Below are 20,381 nucleotides of genomic sequence, written 5' to 3'. Positions count from 1 at the left end.
ATTTGGCGACAACGCGTGTCCGTTTACGGCATTACAACAACGCCTCCTCGTGCCTGCCTGTGTAGCAAGTTTGTGGCAAGGTACAGAGTGTCAACACTCAACGCTAGCTTGTCCCACTTTTTAGGTTTAGGATGCTCAGACTGGCATGGCTTCGCCTGGCGTCCAAATATAGCCGCGTGCAACCCGAGCGTCTTGTCATTGCAGCCTTCGGGCACACAACCCCATCGTACACAAACTCGGGGAATACCGTAAAGTTCTTCCGACATTGTACCCACCGCCGCCGCCACCAACAACCACCACCAAACGTCAGGTCAACAACATTTCACTTCCTCAGGTAAAAGAGACGCGGCGAGTTCGCTAATGCTTTCGGTAGAATATGCCCATAGTATATTTTACAGATTTCTTTGCATATTTAGTATTTGTTGGGGTGTTTCTGTTGCGAGACTATTAAACTAAATCATAGACCTTATAACTCTCCAGATATTCCTGACGACATATGGACATAAAGACTTCGATGAACACTTACAGCCGTTATCTTAGTGCCTTATAGTTTTATTCGGCATAATTGCAATTTGAGGAAAAACTAATCTCGACCGAGTTGCTTGTGTTATTGCCTTTGCAAGACATGTCGAGTCATGATGATGGGACAGCTCTTGCAAGATTCAATTTAGTTAGCTAAAACAATAACAACAGTCATCGGCGTGGGATAAACTAATTTAAACGTGGCCGAATTTCGGGAAACAATCTAATGTTCCTTTGTCTCTTTTGAGTGACATTTTGGGTGTTTTAATTGTTCCCCGTAAAGCAGGAACCATAAATGGCAAATCGCTCAATGGTAATCCGCACTTCCATGTACGTAGCTACGGAAGCCGAAAGGCGTACATACTGAATATAGCCTTCCTATTCAACTCAAAGGTGGTTCTATAGCTACCATATTTTGGAGCATTAAGGCACTATATTACCCAGCTAATATTTGTAAATGTTTCAGTTGAAATATTTTATATATAATTTATTTGTGCCTAGATTATCTCCTTTCACTAACATGGCATCAGGAGGAGAAGGGCCACCCGCAACGCCTCCCAGACACACCAATAGGCTCGCCATGGAGAGGTCACCCTACCTGCTGCAACATGCGCACAACCCCGTTGACTGGTCAGACTGCCGTTTAACCACAGATAGGTCTGCATTTCTGAGCTTTTTCTGAGATGGACTCTAATTCTAAAATCGTCTCAGGTATCCGTGGGGACAGGATGCCTTCGACAAGGCACGAAATGACGACAAACCCATCTTCTTATCAGGTATTGTTTATTTATTTTTTACTTTTAAAAACTAATACAAATGTTATTTTTTTTAGGGGGGATTCATTATAATACTTCAAAAATATATTATTAAATTCTGTAGTTAAATCAATTGGTATGATATTTATTTAAGAAGAAGGGTTGGGATTACCCCCCGGTTTTCCTGAAAAAAAAACCCAAAACAAATTATAAATATAATTTTTATCAATATTTATTATAGTTTTGGGTTGGAATTTCCTTTCCACCGAGACATTTCAATGGCTTTTAATTACAGCCAGATATTTGGTCTTTGCGTGCTGGCCCGGTCCCTATCGGTGACTGTGTTAGCTGTACTTATTCTGAGAGTCAACTTCTCTAGTTTATATGTTGCATACAATCACTTTTCTCTCCCCACCTGTTTAAAAAAAATCTTCACATTTGGAACCTTCTGGCCATCAGTGGGCTACTCAACATGCCACTGGTGCCACGTCATGGAGAGGGAGTCTTTTGAGGACGAAGAAATTGGCAAATTGCTCAGCGACAACTTTGTCTGCATTAAAGTCGACCGAGAGGAGAGACCAGATGTGGATAAAGTGTACATGACCTTCGTTCAGGTACTTTGGCACACAGTTTCATCTTTTTATAAATACAGCAAATGACTTTTCGTTGGTTTAATTGGCTCCACTGTCTCCAGGCAACAAGTGGAGGTGGAGGATGGCCAATGAGTGTGTGGTTAACTCCTGATCTCCGCCCTTTTATCGGCGGCACCTACTTTCCACCCAGAGACCACGGGAGACGACCCGGCTTTAAGACTGTCCTGACCCGAATCATGCAACAGGTATAGTTCCTCATGCTCTTTCTGTTCTTTCGGCGCACACGGCAATGATGCCATTTGTCGTCATCCCCCTCAGTGGCAGCACAACCGCTCCAACTTGGAGTCCAGTGGGGACAGGATCCTCGAGGCGCTGAAAAAAGGCACGGCCGTGGTTGCGACCCCGGGCGAAAGTCCTCCTTTTGCTCCTGATGTGGCTCAACGCTGTTTCCAGCAGCTGGCCCACTCTTACGAAGAAGAATACGGCGGTTTCAGGGATGCTCCCAAGTTCCCCACACCGGGTAGGCAGGACCACCGAAGGCCCAGCGGTCGCCGCTGTGTGTTTGGCCTCGTTGCTTCTCAAACTTCCTTTCGTCTCTTCGTCTTCCAGTCAATCTGATGTTCCTCATGTCTTTCTGGTCTGTGAATCGCTCCACCTCGGAGGGCGTCGAGGCTCTGCAGATGGCTCTGCATACACTGCGCATGATGGCGCTGGGTGGCATCCACGACCATGTCGCCCAGGTTTTTATTCACGCTTGCTAAACCATTTCGGCTCCGGCGTGAACACAAAGCAGAATTCCTCACGCTCCCAAATTGCTCTGTGCTTCTGTCCCTCGCAGGGCTTTCATCGTTACTCCACAGATTCTTCTTGGCACGTTCCACATTTTGAAAAGATGCTGTACGACCAGGCCCAGCTTGCCATTGCCTACATAACTGCCTTCCAGGTAAACGCTTGTGTGTGAATGCCGTCTTCATTACGCAACTCAAAGTGCAAATAATGCTTACCCAGTTTTTTTTTTTTTTATCATTCAAAAAAAAAAAGAAAAAAAGAATTGTCATTATCTAGAATAATGACAGTGTTTGTCAGTGAAAGTTTTCCTTTGACACCGTCAATAAGAGGGAAGTGTGCCTAGGCTGGTACCCCTGCGACTCGTCTCGGATAAGTGGCAAAGGATAAATGCTACATAGACAAACAGAATTGTTTTTTTCTAAAAGAACACTTATTGGAATATCATTGATGTACCCCCCAAAAAAAAGCAAATTTAACTCATTCAGTGCCAGCCAATTCTGGACCAAGTCTGAAAAGACGTTTAAAAACGTCTTTGGGAGTGAATGAGTTAATGAGGGCACATGTGTGCTGGCTTACTCAACTATGAACGGTCTCACACACATTTGGACATAATGAGGCGAGAGTTACCATCTCAGCATTCATACGGCGCATAAATCACCCGACAGCAGTTTGAAGGTTACCTTAACGTTGAATCATGACTCGAAGCATCTGTTTGCCTAATTTATTTCTTTTTTCTTCAGGTATCAGGTGAGCAGATTTTTGCGGAAGTGGCAAAGGACATCCTGCTTTACGTCTCCAGAGACTTGAGTGACAAGGTGAATCCCGGATAATTCTTTCTCGTACGTTCCTTTACTCTAACGGGGGCTTGTGAAGGATGCGTGTTATGTAACAAACTTCTTTGCATCAAATTTTACTTTTATCTTTCGATCTGAATGACCCCTGATTGCTACGCAGCTTCGCTTTCCATGATTCACGTCAACGATTTGGAGTTACTCAGTTACATACACCTCTGAATCGTATCCAAGTTCAGTCGTACGGTGACGTCCTCTTGATGAATAAGTTAACAACAAATAGGCCACGAAAGGAAGCCCGCACCTGCTTATAATGATTAGATTCTCTCCTATTAATGATGTCATCATGCAGTCGGGATGAAATGCGCAACGCTCAAATTGCTTTTTGCTCGCATTTATGTCCGGTGACACGACGGCTTTTAAGCGGGTATTGGTATTCTTATGCATCGATGGCGCACTTGTACGACTTGGAAAGAGTGAACGTGAATGGGACTGTTGTTGAGGTTGAGGCAAAATTTTTGAAGTGTCAACCATGAGTAGGTTTGAAATAATAAAATAGAGTGGATTCTAAACTTTATTTATTATTATTTTTTTTTGGGTGTGATAGCAGTCCTTGCAGTCCGATGCACTTTGTGTCACTCATCGGCGCAGAGTATTCTGGTGACGTCAAGCTTACCTTGATTTGGTATGTCTCATATAGGTCACTCTCAATTATTTTTGCCACCTTTAAATTATTTGTCCATCCCTTTTGAGTGCTGATAAATTCCAATCATTTCCTCCCGACGTGACTGTAAACGAAAACGACTTGCGAAGCCTGTCAGGGCTGCGGTATATTGACTTCAAACGAGCTCGCGCTTAAATCTCCACCTCCCTCGCTGTACTTCTTTCGACAGTCTGGGGGTTTTTACAGTGCGGAGGATGCAGACTCTTTCCCAACATCAGGTGGATCCGAAAAGCGCGAGGGGGCTTTTTGCGTCTGGACAGCCTCGGAGATTCGCCAGCTGCTGGCTGACGTGGCAGTGGGCGCCAGTGGATCCGCTACCCTCGCCGATGTTTTCATGCACCATTATGGAGTGAAAGAGCAAGGCAATGTTGCCCCCGAACAGGTGGGCGATGATGCTCTTCATACAGTTACTTTTTTTTTTGGTATTCAACCCTCCCTTATGCAACCTTTGCATGACAGGTGAAGTAAAAAAACTATGCCAAGTGGAATAAAGACATTTGCAGTATGTATGACTTCCTATCTGTTTTTTTGTTGTTGTTGTTGTTTTGTTTTTTGCCAGGACCCTCACGGGGAGCTGCAGGGCCAGAATGTGCTGATCGTGCGGTATTCCGCCGAGTTGACAGCTGCGCGCTTCGGCGTGAGTGTGGAGACGCTCAATGAGCTTTTGGCTTCGGCGCGAGCCAAAATGGCAGAGGCGAGGAAGGTTCGGCCACGCCCGCATCTGGACACCAAGATGCTGGCCTCCTGGAATGGTAAAGAGACAAGAGTGCGCGCGCACACGCGGACACACACACACACACACACACACATTTGCACCGCAGTTGCTGGCTTTTTTTGAGGGGGGGGGGCAGTCAAGCTTAGGTGGCCCAGTGGTCGACTAGTTAGCACGTCGGCCTCACAGTGCAGAGGTGGAGGGTTCGATTCCGTCTCCGGCCTCCCTGTGTGGAGTTTGCATGTTCTCCCCGTGCCCTTGGTGGGTTTTCTCCGGGTACTCCGGTTTACCTCCCACTTTCAAAAAACATGCATGGCGGGTTAATGGAACACTCTAAATTTGCCCCTACGTGTGATTGTGAGCGCGGATGGTTGTTCGTGTACTGCATGTGTGCCATGCGATTGGCTGGCAACCAGTTCAGGGTGTGCCCCGCCTCCCGCCCGAAGACAGCTGGGATTGAAATGACTGAAGACACGTACTATAGCTTCCCCATAAAATAGAACTTAACATCGATCCTCTTATTGCACTCGTCAAACTCACTTGTGTCTGTGTGGAATCTTGAAGGGCTTCACACATTTATGGTCCAGCGACCGCTTACATCATTAAAAACACAACAGATGAGTTTCGCGTTCCTGTTACAAAATGAAAAATACTAATAATGCTTAGTGGCGGGACGAAGTTGCAGAAAAGACTCCTTTATATTGGGAGGGGGGTGGGGGGGGGGAAATCCTCATTTGACTCCCACTCAGTGTCACAGGACAGATTGTATTAGCGAGCTAATGAGGCCCTGCGTTCCCGGGAACTTTCCAATTAGACAGAATACTCCCCCCATTCCTCACTAATGAAGCCCCCCCCCCCCCCCATTAGTCACCTGTCCTCGACTGCAGCACTTTGAAGACCAGACGGTGTCGTCCCCGGGCTTTGATACACGACATGAAAGGGGAATGGAGAGAAAAACATGAAGCAAATGAGTGCGTAAGTGAGAGAGAGCGCAACGATAAGACTTCAAAGGGCGGGGAAAATACCTCTGCTAGTGTTGCGCGGTTCTAAAGAAGACCCCGCTATTTTCAGCCGTCCTATTCTGGCAAAGCGCCGTTTTTGTCTTCATCGTCGTCATCATCTTCATCTTCTTCATCATCATTGCATATCGACAGGTCTGATGCTGTCAGCCTACGCCCGCGTCGGCGCCGCGCTCGGGGACGAGGCGCTGCTGGAGAGGGCGGGGCATGCCGGCCACTTCCTGAAGGAACACCTGTGGGATGCGGAGAGGCAGACCATTCTGCGATCCTGTTACCGTGGAGACCAGATGGAGGTGCAGCAGATGTAAGTGTGTGTGTGTGTATCAAAGGTGTCAGTCGGTTGGTTACATCACCAAAGCACACCAGAAGATGGTAGAAGAGTGACATGTCTCTGAGGAGGACATGTGGGACTCCAAAAGTAACAGTATGTCGTGACGTCATATTATCACTTTGCATTTGATTCTATTATTGACGATAATGTGGCAGCTCCGTTTGCACGCACGTTACGGCGCATGCAAGCAAAAAACAAAACAAAACAATTGTAGAATGGAAACAAGTGCACACTGTCCACTTCCGGTGGTTTATGCCTCATACTTTTTTTTTTTTTCCGCCCTAGGAACGCTTGTGACTTGTCCCCCTTGTGCTTCTTCATGGTGACTTTTGTTTTCGGCCTCGTCATTCCTCACTCGTGTTGTCCGTCTGTCCATCTGATCTGTTGGGTTTTCTGGTTTGTTTGTTTTTTTTACACACTGTTTTTTAATCAGAAATCGATCCATTGTGTGCCTTCATCTCAGCGAATTTAACCTAGCTACAGGAAAGGTGCGCTAAGGTCGCGTGTGACGGGAGTTGAACAGTAAATGTAACCATGGTGGGCTGCGTTGCCAGGTTTGATGGTTTCCTCCTTGAGGGTACGGTTTTAATTAGGGTGCAAAGCAAAATCTCTCGCATGCAAAATGCACAGTGACAGACTTGAATCTGGTACACGTTCATTCTTTTTAGGTGCGCCCTGAAAATATACATCACTCAAATGTTGAAGTAGAACCTTTAAAAAAAAAAAAAAAAAGTTGAATCTTCAACTAAAGACAGATTATCCTGACCAATCAATCCGGTTGTGTGGGGAAGACTTTTGCGTGGCGTCGCTCACTTTTGAAATGTTACAAATTCATCCCCGGAATAAAATAAATGATGCCTATATGGGAACAAGAGATAATCCTATTGGGGGGAAATCAGATCAGTTGTGGGAAGCCCAAAAAACACGACACGCTAACCTCATTATAGTCAACTCTGCATTTGCATGAAGCAGTCCGTAATGGCATTACAACCCCGCAGTCTCATTGTGCCGTACGATTGAAACAAGGTTGGCGGCCATATTTTAAACTGATTATGTAAGCCTGTTGCGTGAATACGACCTTGTGGCCCAAGACCTTTTCCAGCTCGCAGACTTTTTTTTTTTTTTTTTTTTTTTGACTGAGAAACCGGGTGATTACGTTCGTCTTTAAAGCAAGCAACAAACGCTTTGTTCACTTGTCCAAAGGTGCGGTTGCGCGAACATATTTTCACTATTATGCTCGCTGCAGGTGTCCCGGTTCTGTTGGCCAGCGCTGCGCCCTAGTTAATGTGAATGAGCGAGTGTATAAAACAGCCGCATCAGCAGAAAAAAAATACAAATATGCCAGGCGTCCCACAACACCCAAGAGAAAAGGCATTCATTTTTAAACACGCATGTAGAGCTACACGCGAGTTGCTTGAACACCGCGGCCTTGATCCGCAGCTCCCGTCTCGTTCGTAATTGTCATCTTCCGCTTGTGTGTCAGCATGGAGATTGCTTATCCTGGCGATTTTCTCCTGCTCGACGCAGCTTTTGTATGTCATACGAGGCGCATATGACGGTGTGGGCGAATTTAGCAGGAGCAATGGTTGCTACCTCGGCTAACTGGGTTAATAGTTGGGGACGTGTTGATTAGCCCAATGCGAAAGATGCTGTGAGGTGCGCTTCTTTCCTGCGCTCCTTTCCTGGCTCGAGATGTTGGATATTTTTTTAGGGCCAAGCATTGTTGTCGATCGATAACAATTTTTCCATCGTGGAATTGTTTTGGGTATTGTCATCGTGAGTTCGACAATCAGGCTCAAATGAAAATGTCATGAAATGAGGAAATGACACTGAAATGTTTTCGGAATGACCTTGAATATAAGTTAAAACTAAAATTCACTTAGATATATTTAGTCGTTTACAAGCACATACAGTTGAAACCACAATTTTACGAATTAAAACAACGCATTTCGGGAAAAAAAAATCCTTATCTGACATGAAATTGAACTAAACTTTATTTGCAGTCAATTGGGACAACCAAAATTATTTCCATTTGCTAATAATAATGAGCGTCATTGTTTTTTTTAATTTTAATTATTATTTATTTTAACAAAACAGGTTTATTCAAACGTATACAGACTTTCAATTGTGAGGGACCCGCCCAAAGAATAGAGTGAGGGAAGAGGTAGACTTTTTCCACACATCTTCAAGATTTATCTTCAAGCGTTAATAGATTTATTCTGAAGCTTTTTTCACCACTTAAAATCGGCTAATAATTGAAGAAAATAAGAGACAAGCTGAGGACAGACGAATAGCATAGTAGCGACAAAATCCACTGTTGTCTGCAAAGCTCAGGCGACAGTTCGATTGCGCGCTATGCTAGCGGTCGGCCCTCTACGGGCGCTTTGTGGTTACTTCCGGCCTGCAGCTGGTAAATGTTATCGTCCGATTACGTTCAGTGTCTTGTTTAAATATGATTCCAGGAATGCAATAGTCATCAGATTACAGTGTTCTGACTCCTGCCTTTGTACGGTTCCTCTCCATTTGTTTTCCAAATTGTGCTTCCAACATTTTAAGTGGATCGGGCGGGGTGAATTAAAAAGGTCCTTGAATGTTTCCAACACGCTTTAATCTCTTAAAGAGTTTTTCTCTTGAGGGCCGTCGTCCTTTTAACTGGTCACCTCAAGCAACTGACATGTCCTTGTGCGATGGAGACACTATTATCTGAGACAAACTGCCACTGTGATGTGCTTGCTGGTGGCGGGGGGGGGGGCATACTTTTATATAGCTGTGATAATGCAGGGACATTTTCAGGATAATATATATTTTTTCCTTTGGTGTAGCGGCTTCATTATGTCTCCGGTCCTCTGAAACATCCGTCACACTTGCTGAACTCTCACCACGTAGCTTCCTTGACGCACAGGCTGATATTTGAACCGCAAATAGTCTTCTGTTATCCATAGCTTGTGACCCTTTTTTAATGAACATGGTTAGCATTGCTAAAAGCAGGTGGAATTGTATGCTTTGTGACCTTCCCATACCCCCAAAGACTACTTCAAAATTGTCCTCTGTAGGCACTTACTATTTTTTTTTCTTTTTGGCCCGTAAACTTTGTCACCACGTCCAAATGTGTCTTTCAAAACCTCGAGTCTTACTCTTTTTCAAGTCCCAACTCCTCGCTTTGCCCTTTGGACCTATCGGGGTGGCTTGGGCCGTCTGTCAGAGAGACAAACAATGCGCTTCCTCACCTCAACAAGACCACTCAAAAGTTTCCCCATGTCCTCAAAAAGCCTGTTTTCAGCCACTTGACCACTCTCCTTGCGGTCTCCATCGCTCTGTCCACCGGCTTTTGCGAACACAACGCTATCTGACCCCTTGTCACCCTCCATCCACTTGCACTCACCCACGCATGGTGCCACTGTGGGAACCTGAGGGGGAATGCAATTAGTGTGGGGAGTACACCGGACCTTCTCTCAGCTCCTTTGAGAGTTGCACTTTGTGAGTATGGGGAGAGAAAATGAAGTTATGTTTGAAAGTGAATTGTATCGATCGAAAAAGACTCTCGTCAGAGATTTGCGAGGAATTTGAATAGCTGAATTATTCGAATTTGGGATTGGCACCCGATTCTACGCGTTCCTGCCTGCGTTTTTAAGTGATTACGGAATCAAGCAAAATGTCCTAAAAAAAACCAAACTGAACCCTGAACCTCACCGCTGTGAAGCAGACTTGCAGTTCTACACAAAAGGAAACTATATCCACAATAATAATGGCATTGATAAATTGTAACCCCTGCTCAGGGATTTGTTAAAGGTAGAATGTTTATGTATGTGAATGTTTGTGAGTGTACAAATTTGGCTCACAAATTGTACCAGGACGGCAGGCAACTTTTCACACATTTCTGACAATCAATCTTGTACTGTTTTTAAAAAAAAAAAAAATAGATCACCACCTATTTCTGGCTTCCTGGACGATTACGCATTCATCATTTGCGGCTTGCTGGATCTCTATGAGGCCACCATGCAAACCGAGTGGCTGCAGTGGGCTGAAGAGCTGCAGCTCAGACAGGACGCGCTGTTCTGGGACTCGGCGGGTGGAGGCTACTTTTGCTCTGACCCAAGTGACAGCACTGTTCTGCTACAACTCAAAGAAGGTGAGGGAGACCTACAGTCGTATCATTGGCATATCACAAGTTGTCATGAAATAATACCGAGACACTCGGGTTTGATGCATGGTTCCCTAAAAGGCTTTCCTCAGATCCAATTGCTCAGTTCACATGCTTTACGTATTGCCAGATAGCTGATCACAAAGCGATTTTTTGGGGGGGGGGGGGGGGTGGGTAAAATACTCCTTGGACTTTGAGCTACTAAAAACAAAACCCCCAAATATTTGACCCATGATGACGACCATAGCAAATGGTTTCCTGAGAGTCGCGGGGGGGAGTATCAATGCTTTTTGTGGCTATGATGTGAGAAATCGAGCCAAGGATTGATCAAATGCCTACAAGGCTGGAGTCCAGACTTGATGAAAACCCATGCGCACACATTTTTCCAAAATTAATTGGCAAGCAAAATATTTCATCTTTCATGAATAAATGGCGAGGGCTGGCATTAGGTGCGACCCATTAATCAGTCACACAGGGCTGACGCGTCGGAACGCGCGGCAGTTCACGCTCTCGTTCACACCTGCATCGAATAAACGCCGGAGGAGAAAGCGGATGGAATTGTGGTTGCGGACATTTTTACGGCTGAATTTATGCTGCAGTGCCAAATTTGGTCAAATGACACATATGTGTTTACAGTCACTGAATACATGAAACAACCAGCGTATGCGGGTTGTCTAAAACGGCGTCAAAATGTGATAAATGGGGTATCATCATGCACGAAAAGATGGGGAAAAGCTAATGGTCAAAAAAAAAAAATGTGAGCTGTTGACAGATCAGTGATGAGATTGCTTGTGGGAGCGCTTTAATGTGCGTCAGGGTTCATATGCCTGTCGCACCGGCATGTCTGTATTATTGATTGAAGCCGACGTTTGAGAGACCTTCCATACGAAAGGATTGACTGTGATGTATTGGAGACGGTACGAGAATGGGCTCGAGTTCATTTGCGACGCCGTAGCAGCGTTGGGGTCCCTTCCCAATTGTGCGTTTAATCTACATTGAGATGTCGACTCGAGGCACTCCGTTTTAAAATCTGCTTTGATGGGTGAGGTTTTTTTTTTTTTTTTTTGGATTGACAGCCAACCTTACTCTGCTGAAAATGAATTTGTTTCATTGAGTCATCTCCTCTCCAAGGCATGGGCTATGTTGACTGCTACACGTGGTTCTTGTTGCTATGCAGGCGTTTTGTGGGGTCGTAGGTCATGAGAAGATGCCCCCACGGGCTCTCGTTGTACACTGATAAAAGATAAGACCCAATCACTTAACAGGGCAAGATATGGTCTGACGTGAAGTTGTGGGAGCCCTGTCAGAACTGGTTCTGGCCCACGGGTATTCGTGATATCCGAGTTTCAGTGCAATTCACATTAAATGTCTTTGTACTGCATTATTTAAGCCTTTAAGAATTTTCACTTCAAAATATTGAAAGATCAAGAATGTGCTAATTTCCTTGTCCTGTATTTATTTATGACATTTGCACTGGTCCAGTCAGGCCAGTTTCAGTGAGCTTTGAGTGGCCACTGTTCATGTTTTAGCCTGGCTTCTATATTGTTTTATAAAGAAACAATAATCTACTCCATCTAATGCGCTGAACAACTTTTTTTATTTTTTTTTGTCATCCAGATCAGGATGGAGCCGAGCCCAGTGCTAACTCCGTGTCGGCGTCCAGTCTGTTGCGTCTATCCCAGTACACCGGAAGGCAGGAATGGCTCCAGCGGTGCCAACAGCTACTGGCAGCGTTCTCGGACCGTCTCACCAATATACCCATCGCTTTACCCGAGATGGTGCGGGCCCTTATGGCACAGCACCACATGCTTAAGCAGGTTCGTCTCACAAAAACACACGGGCAAAATTGAACAATTATTGTGCGTTCATTTTCCTTCCCCCAGCATTCTCTTGTGTGCCAAAGACAGGCTGCATTTCTGTATAAACCTTTCCAAAAAAAAAAAAAAGACTACTTTAACACTTACAGAGCAGCAACACATACAACGATACACCGTATTTGGGTGTTGATGTATTTGAATTGTTCAAACGAAAAAAGGCCACAGCTGCCCTTTAGTCCTGCTTGTCTCCTTCCTTCGTTTAGTGAGAAGATAACGATGCTTTTGGTGTTATCTTGCTTTCATTATGGCTGCGTAGAGCTCTCCAAGTAGTTGTCTGTTTGAGTGTGTGCACGCGAATGCACATGTCAATTCGTGTCGGGCAGAACCCTTTTGCGTTACAATTGGTTCCTGTTAATAATCACCATGAGATGGCATCGGAACACTAACAGGGAAACAACTCAATGGGGAATATATATCTCTTTATATTAGGCGCATTGGACTATAAGGGCGAATTTTTGAGAAAATGTAATGCTTTTAGGTGCGCCTTATAATCCGGAAAATACGGTCATTTAAAACACAGGACATAAAAAATATTCTGGAGCCATTTGTTTCCTTGCATCTTCTGTTAGGAGAACCAATTAAAGCAGAGTTTCCTTGACAAACTTTGAACAAACTTGAGAGACTATGGGGTGTGGGGCAATTGAAAGTCTAGTTAACTCCTATATCCGTGACCTGCCGAGGATGAGTTAAGGCCGCGGGGCAAGAGTAACAAGCTCAAAGGGCGCGGCAGTCTCAGTGACAACACCTGCCTTTCCTCGTTACCGCTACAAATACGACACTGACTTCCATCACCCCCCCCCCCCCCCCCCTCCGGCCCCCGCTTTCATACCACCTTTCCCCTCTTGTTCCACTCTAATCATGTTCTCGCATTTTGTTGTCTGCCTCTCTCCATCCCATTGACTCACTTTTTATATTTGCCCGATATCACCCCTTTTTGTCCCCCCCCCCTAGATTGTGATCTGCGGCCAAAGAGAGTCCCCAGATACAAAAGGTCTTCTCGAGGCAGTCCACTCCCTCTTCCTCCCGCACAGGGTAAGTATAGTAGGCTCTAATTACATCTGCACACGATGTCTCATCTTGTCCGTCATTCCCCCAATGGGGCTGGGAAAATATTCACTGAGGCGTCAAAAGATTTAGTGGGAACCTTTGAGACATGCAAATGAAAACGCAGGCGGGACCAGGACAGAGCAGCCTGTTGATTTGTCTGACGTACGTGCGGATCCTTTGAGGTTAACTTTAGTCGTCCCCCACCTCAAAACTCGTGATCTTCTGGTCAGATCGTACAACTGATGCGGGTCTGCCTGGTAACATTATTCCGGGTGTTTTTAACTCATTCAGTACCAACCAATTCTGGACCAAGTCTGAAAAGACGTTTAAAAACGTCTTTGGGAGTGAATGAGTTCAATTTAAAGAAGACATTTTGCGGCACTGACTGTTTTTGTTTTTGTTTTTTTTATGGATTGCTCACAAATAGTTGAGTTTCTGGAGTGCCAAGCAATCAAGTGTGAAATTAAACAATCAAGTAAATCCTTTGTGTATTTCCGAAAATCTGTCGGCGAGCGAGCCGTTCTCGGCCTTATTTTTTCGTAAGCGGTACTTGATTGCTTGTGAAGTTGGCAATTATGGTGGAGGTGGAAGTGGCGGGTGGAATTTGTGCAATGATCAAGAAATGTTCCAGTAAAAATCAGCCCACCAAGATCACAATATAATGTCTTTGTATAAAGTACACCTTGGGCATAGTTAAAAAAAACCAACATAAAACACATTATGCAGCTTGATTTAGAGAGTTTTTTTATGGCTTTTTTTTTTTTAACATTTGGACTATCTCCTCGTTTCCCCTTTCTTCTCTCAGCTAATGATTGTTTGGTTATTTTTAAAATCAACACATTTTTCAGCGTGATTAGCAAAGCCACACACAAGCAGAAAAGTAAGTTTCCCCCAAAATATATTAAAAAAACAAAAAAGAGAGAGAACATGCAGCTCCAGCAAATCTCACCAAAGCAAAAGAAAAATTCACATTGGCCCGTGTCGTACTTAACCGTGGCCGTAATGAGATCGGCAAATGAAAGCGTCTGTTTTATCCTCACTCAGCACTCAACAGGGCTCGGAATGTAACAGAACGGCGTTGTGCGTTATCAGACGTGAGGTCGCGGTGGCATCAGGTCACTCCAGATCCCTGTGGGGAGAGAAAAGACCCGAGAGCGAACTCGATGGAGCCATTATCAGCCTGCATCTGTGATTCAGAGCCATGCACCCGACGGACTATCACTTCCCGGGCCAGAACCAGTCACATGCTGAGACTTAATACTCTCAACTTTATCAGACGGGATTGGCTGCTAGAGCACAACTGGAGAGTATTTTTATTTATTTATTTATTTTAAGAAAGTGTGGGGGTCACTCCATTTGATCCTGTGCGACTTTTGACTTTTTGTTGGTTGCGTCAAATCACTATGACTATTATTCCGGAATTCGGGAAGCGCCCAATGCACTACCGCGTCAAGAAATGACGTGATCATCGGTCAAGTATCAGAAGCTAATCCTAATCGGCGAATCCAACATCACTCGAGAGCAACTGTGCTTCGCTTTTGGCGCGACTGCAAACGGATTTTCTCCAGAGACACATTTTCAGAAATGGTCAGGTCGAAAAGGATTCACTGTTTTTGTTTTGCATACTTGATGGCTGGGCAGGCACTCCTGGCGTACAAGCACACTGAAAAGGACATTTTCCACATCGTCCCCTGTAATGGACAAGCAACATTCACGGTCAAACATTTCCTCATACTCGCCGAGCAGACTGTATTATTATACAATCTACTTTGCAGGGGGAAAACAAATATTGTGTATCAGCAGCGTAGGCTACTATATACTGTATACATGTATGTCCAGATGTTGGGTGAGCTGCCCATTAGTTGCTGCGCACATACACAAACGCGCGCAGGAACAGATGATGAGATTGCATCCTTCCCGGTGGATTAGCACAACACACTTTCAAATGTAGCGCACTTAAGAGGGATATCCCCGTGTAGCCGCGGGTGTGCCCACGCGCCCATGCAAATTCCATCTTTTGCCAACAACTTGTCAAGCGTTCACTCCCACGAGCACGTTGTTGCCGATGAGGTCATCGAGGCTCTTTCTCATATACAAATGGAGAAGTGATACACCCGAAAGAGCCGTTTTTTAAATGTATATATATTTTTTGAATTTGTATTCTACTGAAACCATTCGACTGGTGGAAAATGGGGGAAACAATTTGAAAAGAAAATAGATCGAGAAATATAATAACTGATAAAGGTCAAATGGGAGGGACATCACAAAGGGTGGGAAACTCCGTGAGAGGGGATAAGCGGATGAGAGACTCGAGAGAGTGAGGGCATTCTGTTTCACGTTACATTAGGAAGCTTTGAGCCGAGGAACATGCCTAATTTAAATCCAATTACTGCTCGCTTGTGTGCTGAATGAGCTGTACCAAGCCCTGAGCACTTGTACGCACACACACACACATATATGATAATATTCGGTTTCTTTGACATGACCGCGTGTAAAGATTTGAATCTCTCTCACGTGTTGTTGGCTTTATTTGAGGCCTATATCGACATTTTGACTGTTGAAAAAAAAAAAAAAGACAATAAGAGGAAGAAGATTGCGGGATGGATAGCTCGGAAAGAAAAAAAAAAAGGGGATGCAATAGCAATGGCCTTTAAGAGGAAAGCTGGTCCTGACAGAAGGCACCTTTTAAACGCTGGAGGGAAACGTCGGGATATCCCTAACAAGTCCGTAGAGACCGAGAGAGGGTTCGGAAGGCTTGGTTATAAAGGAGGCTGTAAAAGGAAAGAACATGGAATGATCGGTAGAGTTCAAGAAGATAGCCAGAGGCAAACCAGTTCTCCTTTTAAAAAAAAAAAAAAAAAAAAAAAAAAAAGAGCGATCTGTAGAGGATTACAGCAATGCGGTCTCTCTGGGCCCCTTTATGACTTCTTAGGCGCCCTCGCAACCACTTTCTGTCTTGTTGCTACTCCTGCCTCCCTTCCGTCACCATCGCCTTTCTTCAATTCCAAGCGGCTGTTTGTGTTTATCTGTCCCAAAACATTCTCTGCGCTCCGAATAGATTGGCGCGCTTTGTGGCGATAACCTGCTAAAGCCAATCAATCCAACAGCTGGACATATGATGATTGGCAGAGAGGGCCCCAGATGGTTTTTACCGATAGAAGACCGACCTTTCCGCTCACCTTCCCAGAATCACGAATCTGAATTGTTACATTTTCTTTCGACGTCCCCGTATGTCGTAATTCCTCATCTCTGTGTCTCCGCAAAGCTCCGGAGGGAGGGTGTGGTCATCGCCGCTTGAGCAGCTATCGTTTTGAGATTTAATCATCGCCGTGGTTGTTATCATGTCTGCGCATCTGCCGCGGTCGACGCCCCGCTCTGTGTTCATCCCCGTCGTAAACAAGACCCCACGCTGGACAGATAAGACGGCCCACCGTACATGCATTTACACCCACGTTTTTACACCCACACTTTTACAGTATGTGAATGAAGCTGCTAGTAAAGTGGATGTCAAGGGATGACTGATGATGTATGCAGCGTATGCGGTCCCGTAGCTCCGACTCCCACCATCACCAGCTTTTCCAAGCTGTCCAAGTGTGAACGTGTGTGTGTGTTTCTGTCCTGAGGGCTGGAGTCCAGATGCCCGGTTGTTATGATGACTTGGGCTGCTTCTTCATATCTAGAGCGAAACGGGCAAAGCAAGAGACAATGAGGGATGGGTTGAGGAAGTCAGTCTCCTCATGGTCTGCTACACATGCCCCCCCCCACCCCACCCCCACCCACCCCGCTCTGAGCCACCGTCATTGAGCTTCATGCATGTTGTTTATCGCGCGGCTTTCACCTCGGCGTCGGCGCGTGGGCAAGCCTCTCAGTTGTGCCGTCGCTTGATTTGAAGTTCACTCATTCACTCCCAAAGACGTTTTTAAACGTCTTTTCAGACTTGGTCCAGAATTGGCTGGTACTGAATGAGTTAAAAGCAGGTGAAACGGTCGCCTTGAAGTTGGGTGCGCTTTCAACACAGGTGCACTCTCTGTTCTGTGTGTTGCGTATTAGCCGGGGCTGGTTTGGCAGAAGGCGCAGGGGAGAGTGGGAAGAAGATGTCACTTGCGAGAACATTTAACGGGTGGGAGTTGTGTTGATGTAGGTTTAAGTTAGTCTGCTCTCACGTGTCGACAAATGTCTGCTCTGATTTCACATGCAAGCCGCTCGGCATGCAGTAACCAACGTGATCTCGTGAGTTCTCATGAAGAAGGACACCCAAAATTATGTTTATTCCAACCTAAGGTGGGGTAAACACAGACTTTTTTTTTTAAACTCCTTTTTAAAATGTGTGAGAGCCTATTCACACCTGTGTTTTTTGCTGTTCGCATCGGACCCAGGCGTCTGTGATGTCAGTTTTGCGCGACATTTACAAGACAACAGTTACTGAAGCATCTCTTGGCAGCGTTGTTGTGCTCAATATAACAGATGTCAAACAGGAGTTCACAACAGATCATTTACAATAACTGTTTGATATTTCCACTTTAATTTTCACGACGAGTTGACTACTAAATATTACTTGCGTTAGCATTAGCTTGCGCAGCTAATTAAGATCGGATGAAATGATTCCAACATGACCGGTGATTGAGAGATTAACTATTGTAAAATTCAAATCATCATCCGTCTCATCCGTCCTCCCGCCCTTTGACTTTCAATCTTGTTGTCCCCCATGGGTGTTTCAATCGAGTTGTGACTCAGACAGTACAGTAGCATGACCTTTAAGTTGCAGGATGTGTAGCTTTCTGTGCTCTGGTCCCCCCCCCCCCCCCCCCACGCCCCCCATGGAGACAACATGATGCTGACAAGCTAACAACAACAAAAAAAGAGTCAGGACAAAAAGGCAAAGGTTCCACTTGTCGTGGAAACCCTCATCTTGTCTCCTTAGCAACAGTCACACCGTCTTGAACATATTCCATCACCCCCCCCCCCCCCACCACACAGTCTTCCCCAGTGTGTGTCGAAACGTCTGCGAAATGTTTCCAGCCGCCGTCAATAGCACCCGGTGTGAATCTATAAGTTCCTGTGCCTCCAGTTGCTTATGTTTGCCACCGTCTGTAAACAGAATGAAATGGTGCAGCATAAATATTTAATGAGCGAATGGTGACTTATGCTAGCCCTGTTATGAGAAATACTTCCCCGCTGTCGTGACAGTCTTCAAACACTGACCGATTCTTGGCCTTTGAGGTGCAATTGCTTTAAGGCCCACGTGCTGGCCTTTGGAACCATTTCGGGCCACCGCTGAGTGACCACTCAAACCTCAGGAAGAGTTTGTTGATTCTGGCCAGTGCGCCTGAGTGGATGCTATCAGGAAAACATCAAAAAAGTCTCTGTTGTGATTCATGACAGTGGCGAAGCTTGCGAATGTCACATGACCTAACGCAGAAAACAGCTGAGCCGTGATCAGTCGTTTCCTGAGCAACTGTGATGTCATTTCCTGTCCACAGCTGGTGGCAAAATGGCCGCCCTCTGACTTGCTTTTCTTTTTTTTTTTTGGAGTCCTTAGGAAGTGTTTTCTCTCACTAGTTTCAGATTTTTAAGTCATTCACTCCCAAAGACGTTTTTAAACGTCTTTTCAGACTTGGTCTAGAATTGGCTTGCACTGAATGAGTTAATAAGAGAACCCTACACTGAAAGTCAAATTCAAATTAGCATATTTATATTTATTCGGAAATTGACATCCTGGTTCATTGAAAAACATTTGCGTCTGTTTATCTAGTCTCAGGTGCATATGTCATTCACTCTCAATCATATTGTAGCATATTTGAAGAACCCTTTTGTCTGATGTTTCCTCCTCTGCATTGCCCATTTGGCAGGTCCTGATGCTTTTAGACGGCAGTTCGGACGATTTCCTCCGGCAGCGTCTGCCTGCGCTATCCTCCATGTCTCGGCAGGGCGGAGTCGCCACCGCCTACGTGTGCCAGGACTTCACCTGCTCACTGCCTGTCACCGAGCCCCAGGAACTACGCCGGCTGCTACTGGACGGCAATGTGGAGATGCAACGCTAAATGAGCAGTTGAACGTTTTGTTTTTTGTTTTTTAACTTGACTGAATGAGCTTTAAAGACTTATTAGAAAATCTGGCCAGCTTATCTTTTTTTTTTTAGCTTTCTGTGACTAAATTCAATGTATCCAGTAAGCGGTTCTGATCCATTCACCCCGCCCCCCCACTCCCCCCCGGCCACAACATTCGACTTTTATTTATATAGCTCTAATTATTGCACTTTCTTCATACCTTAAATATCTGCCACGGTCTGAACCTCAACAGCCACGTCGAGCTTATAAGCAACACAAAAAGTCCCTGTAAAGAAACACTCAGCCGCAGCGGCATCTTATTGTAAATACGTAGCGCTTCTCGCCTTTTGTGACTGCTAAGAAGGAAGTCGCACCCTTTTTACGAGAGCTTAACCTCAGGTTGAACCTGCTCTTTTGCATCTGAATGTCTTTTATTTAGGTTGGATGTCTCCCCAATCTGGCAGCAGTTGCCCCTCATTGGAAATGTGTGTTTGTGTTGGGTGGGGGCATTCATTGTTATGTGCATTTGACTTCATGTGTAATCACACATCAAAGTTGGCGAGCTGCGTTCTTGCCAGACCCCCACACTTAACCATCTGCTCCCTCCCTCACTCAATTGACTGCAATCCTGAACACATGTCAGCAGAGCAAGCTTGACAGTCGAGATTTATGAGACGATAGGCGACATATTTATGTGCGAGAGTCTTTGGACCCGTTTTAACTTGGTGAAACAATAAATAGGGTGTGCAGCTTTGGGTGAAGTTGCGGTGACTGGTTTGTTTTCACTTTTTGTGTTGCAATGTGGGGGGGATCATGGTGGCACCTGTCTCAAAAAGCAAATGTGACACCTCCCAACTTTATTTCAGCCCAAGCGCGACCGGCTTTATTATTCTTCCAATGAGTGAATCTTCATTTTGTTCACGATTGACTCAAGCCCCAATTCGATTCTCTTTGGATTTTTACAATCATATTTAAACCTGAACCCAAGAACCCTTTTCTTCTTTGGAAAATGATTAATTATACGTTAAATGAC

At 45.2% G+C, this 20,381-nt stretch overlaps 1 protein-coding gene across 1 annotated transcript; it reads left to right on the top strand.

Annotated features, from left to right (window-relative positions):
* Positions 1 to 52: 52 nt before the first annotated feature.
* spata20 (spermatogenesis associated 20) lies at positions 53 to 20,103 on the top strand. The gene is made up of 16 exons (XM_086099426.1): positions 53 to 334; positions 1,024 to 1,152; positions 1,234 to 1,298; positions 1,737 to 1,891; positions 1,972 to 2,115; positions 2,189 to 2,390; positions 2,480 to 2,610; positions 2,709 to 2,813; positions 3,400 to 3,474; positions 4,344 to 4,556; positions 4,734 to 4,926; positions 6,041 to 6,209; positions 10,157 to 10,365; positions 11,995 to 12,194; positions 13,206 to 13,286; positions 19,151 to 20,103. Exons 1-16 carry the CDS (start codon positions 132 to 134, stop codon positions 19,340 to 19,342), a joined length of 2,466 nt encoding a protein of 821 aa, XP_085955552.1. The 5' UTR covers positions 53 to 131; the 3' UTR covers positions 19,343 to 20,103.
* The last annotated feature ends 278 nt before the right edge of the window (positions 20,104 to 20,381 follow it).

Source organism: Hippocampus guttulatus, chromosome 19 (genome assembly GCF_054856545.1).
Source record: "Hippocampus guttulatus isolate MCC_2025c chromosome 19, RoL_Hgut_1.0, whole genome shotgun sequence".
Classification (NCBI taxonomy): domain Eukaryota; kingdom Metazoa; phylum Chordata; class Actinopteri; order Syngnathiformes; family Syngnathidae; genus Hippocampus; species Hippocampus guttulatus.
Note: the sequence above shows the minus strand (reverse complement) of the source record. Positions and strands in the feature narration are given on the sequence as shown.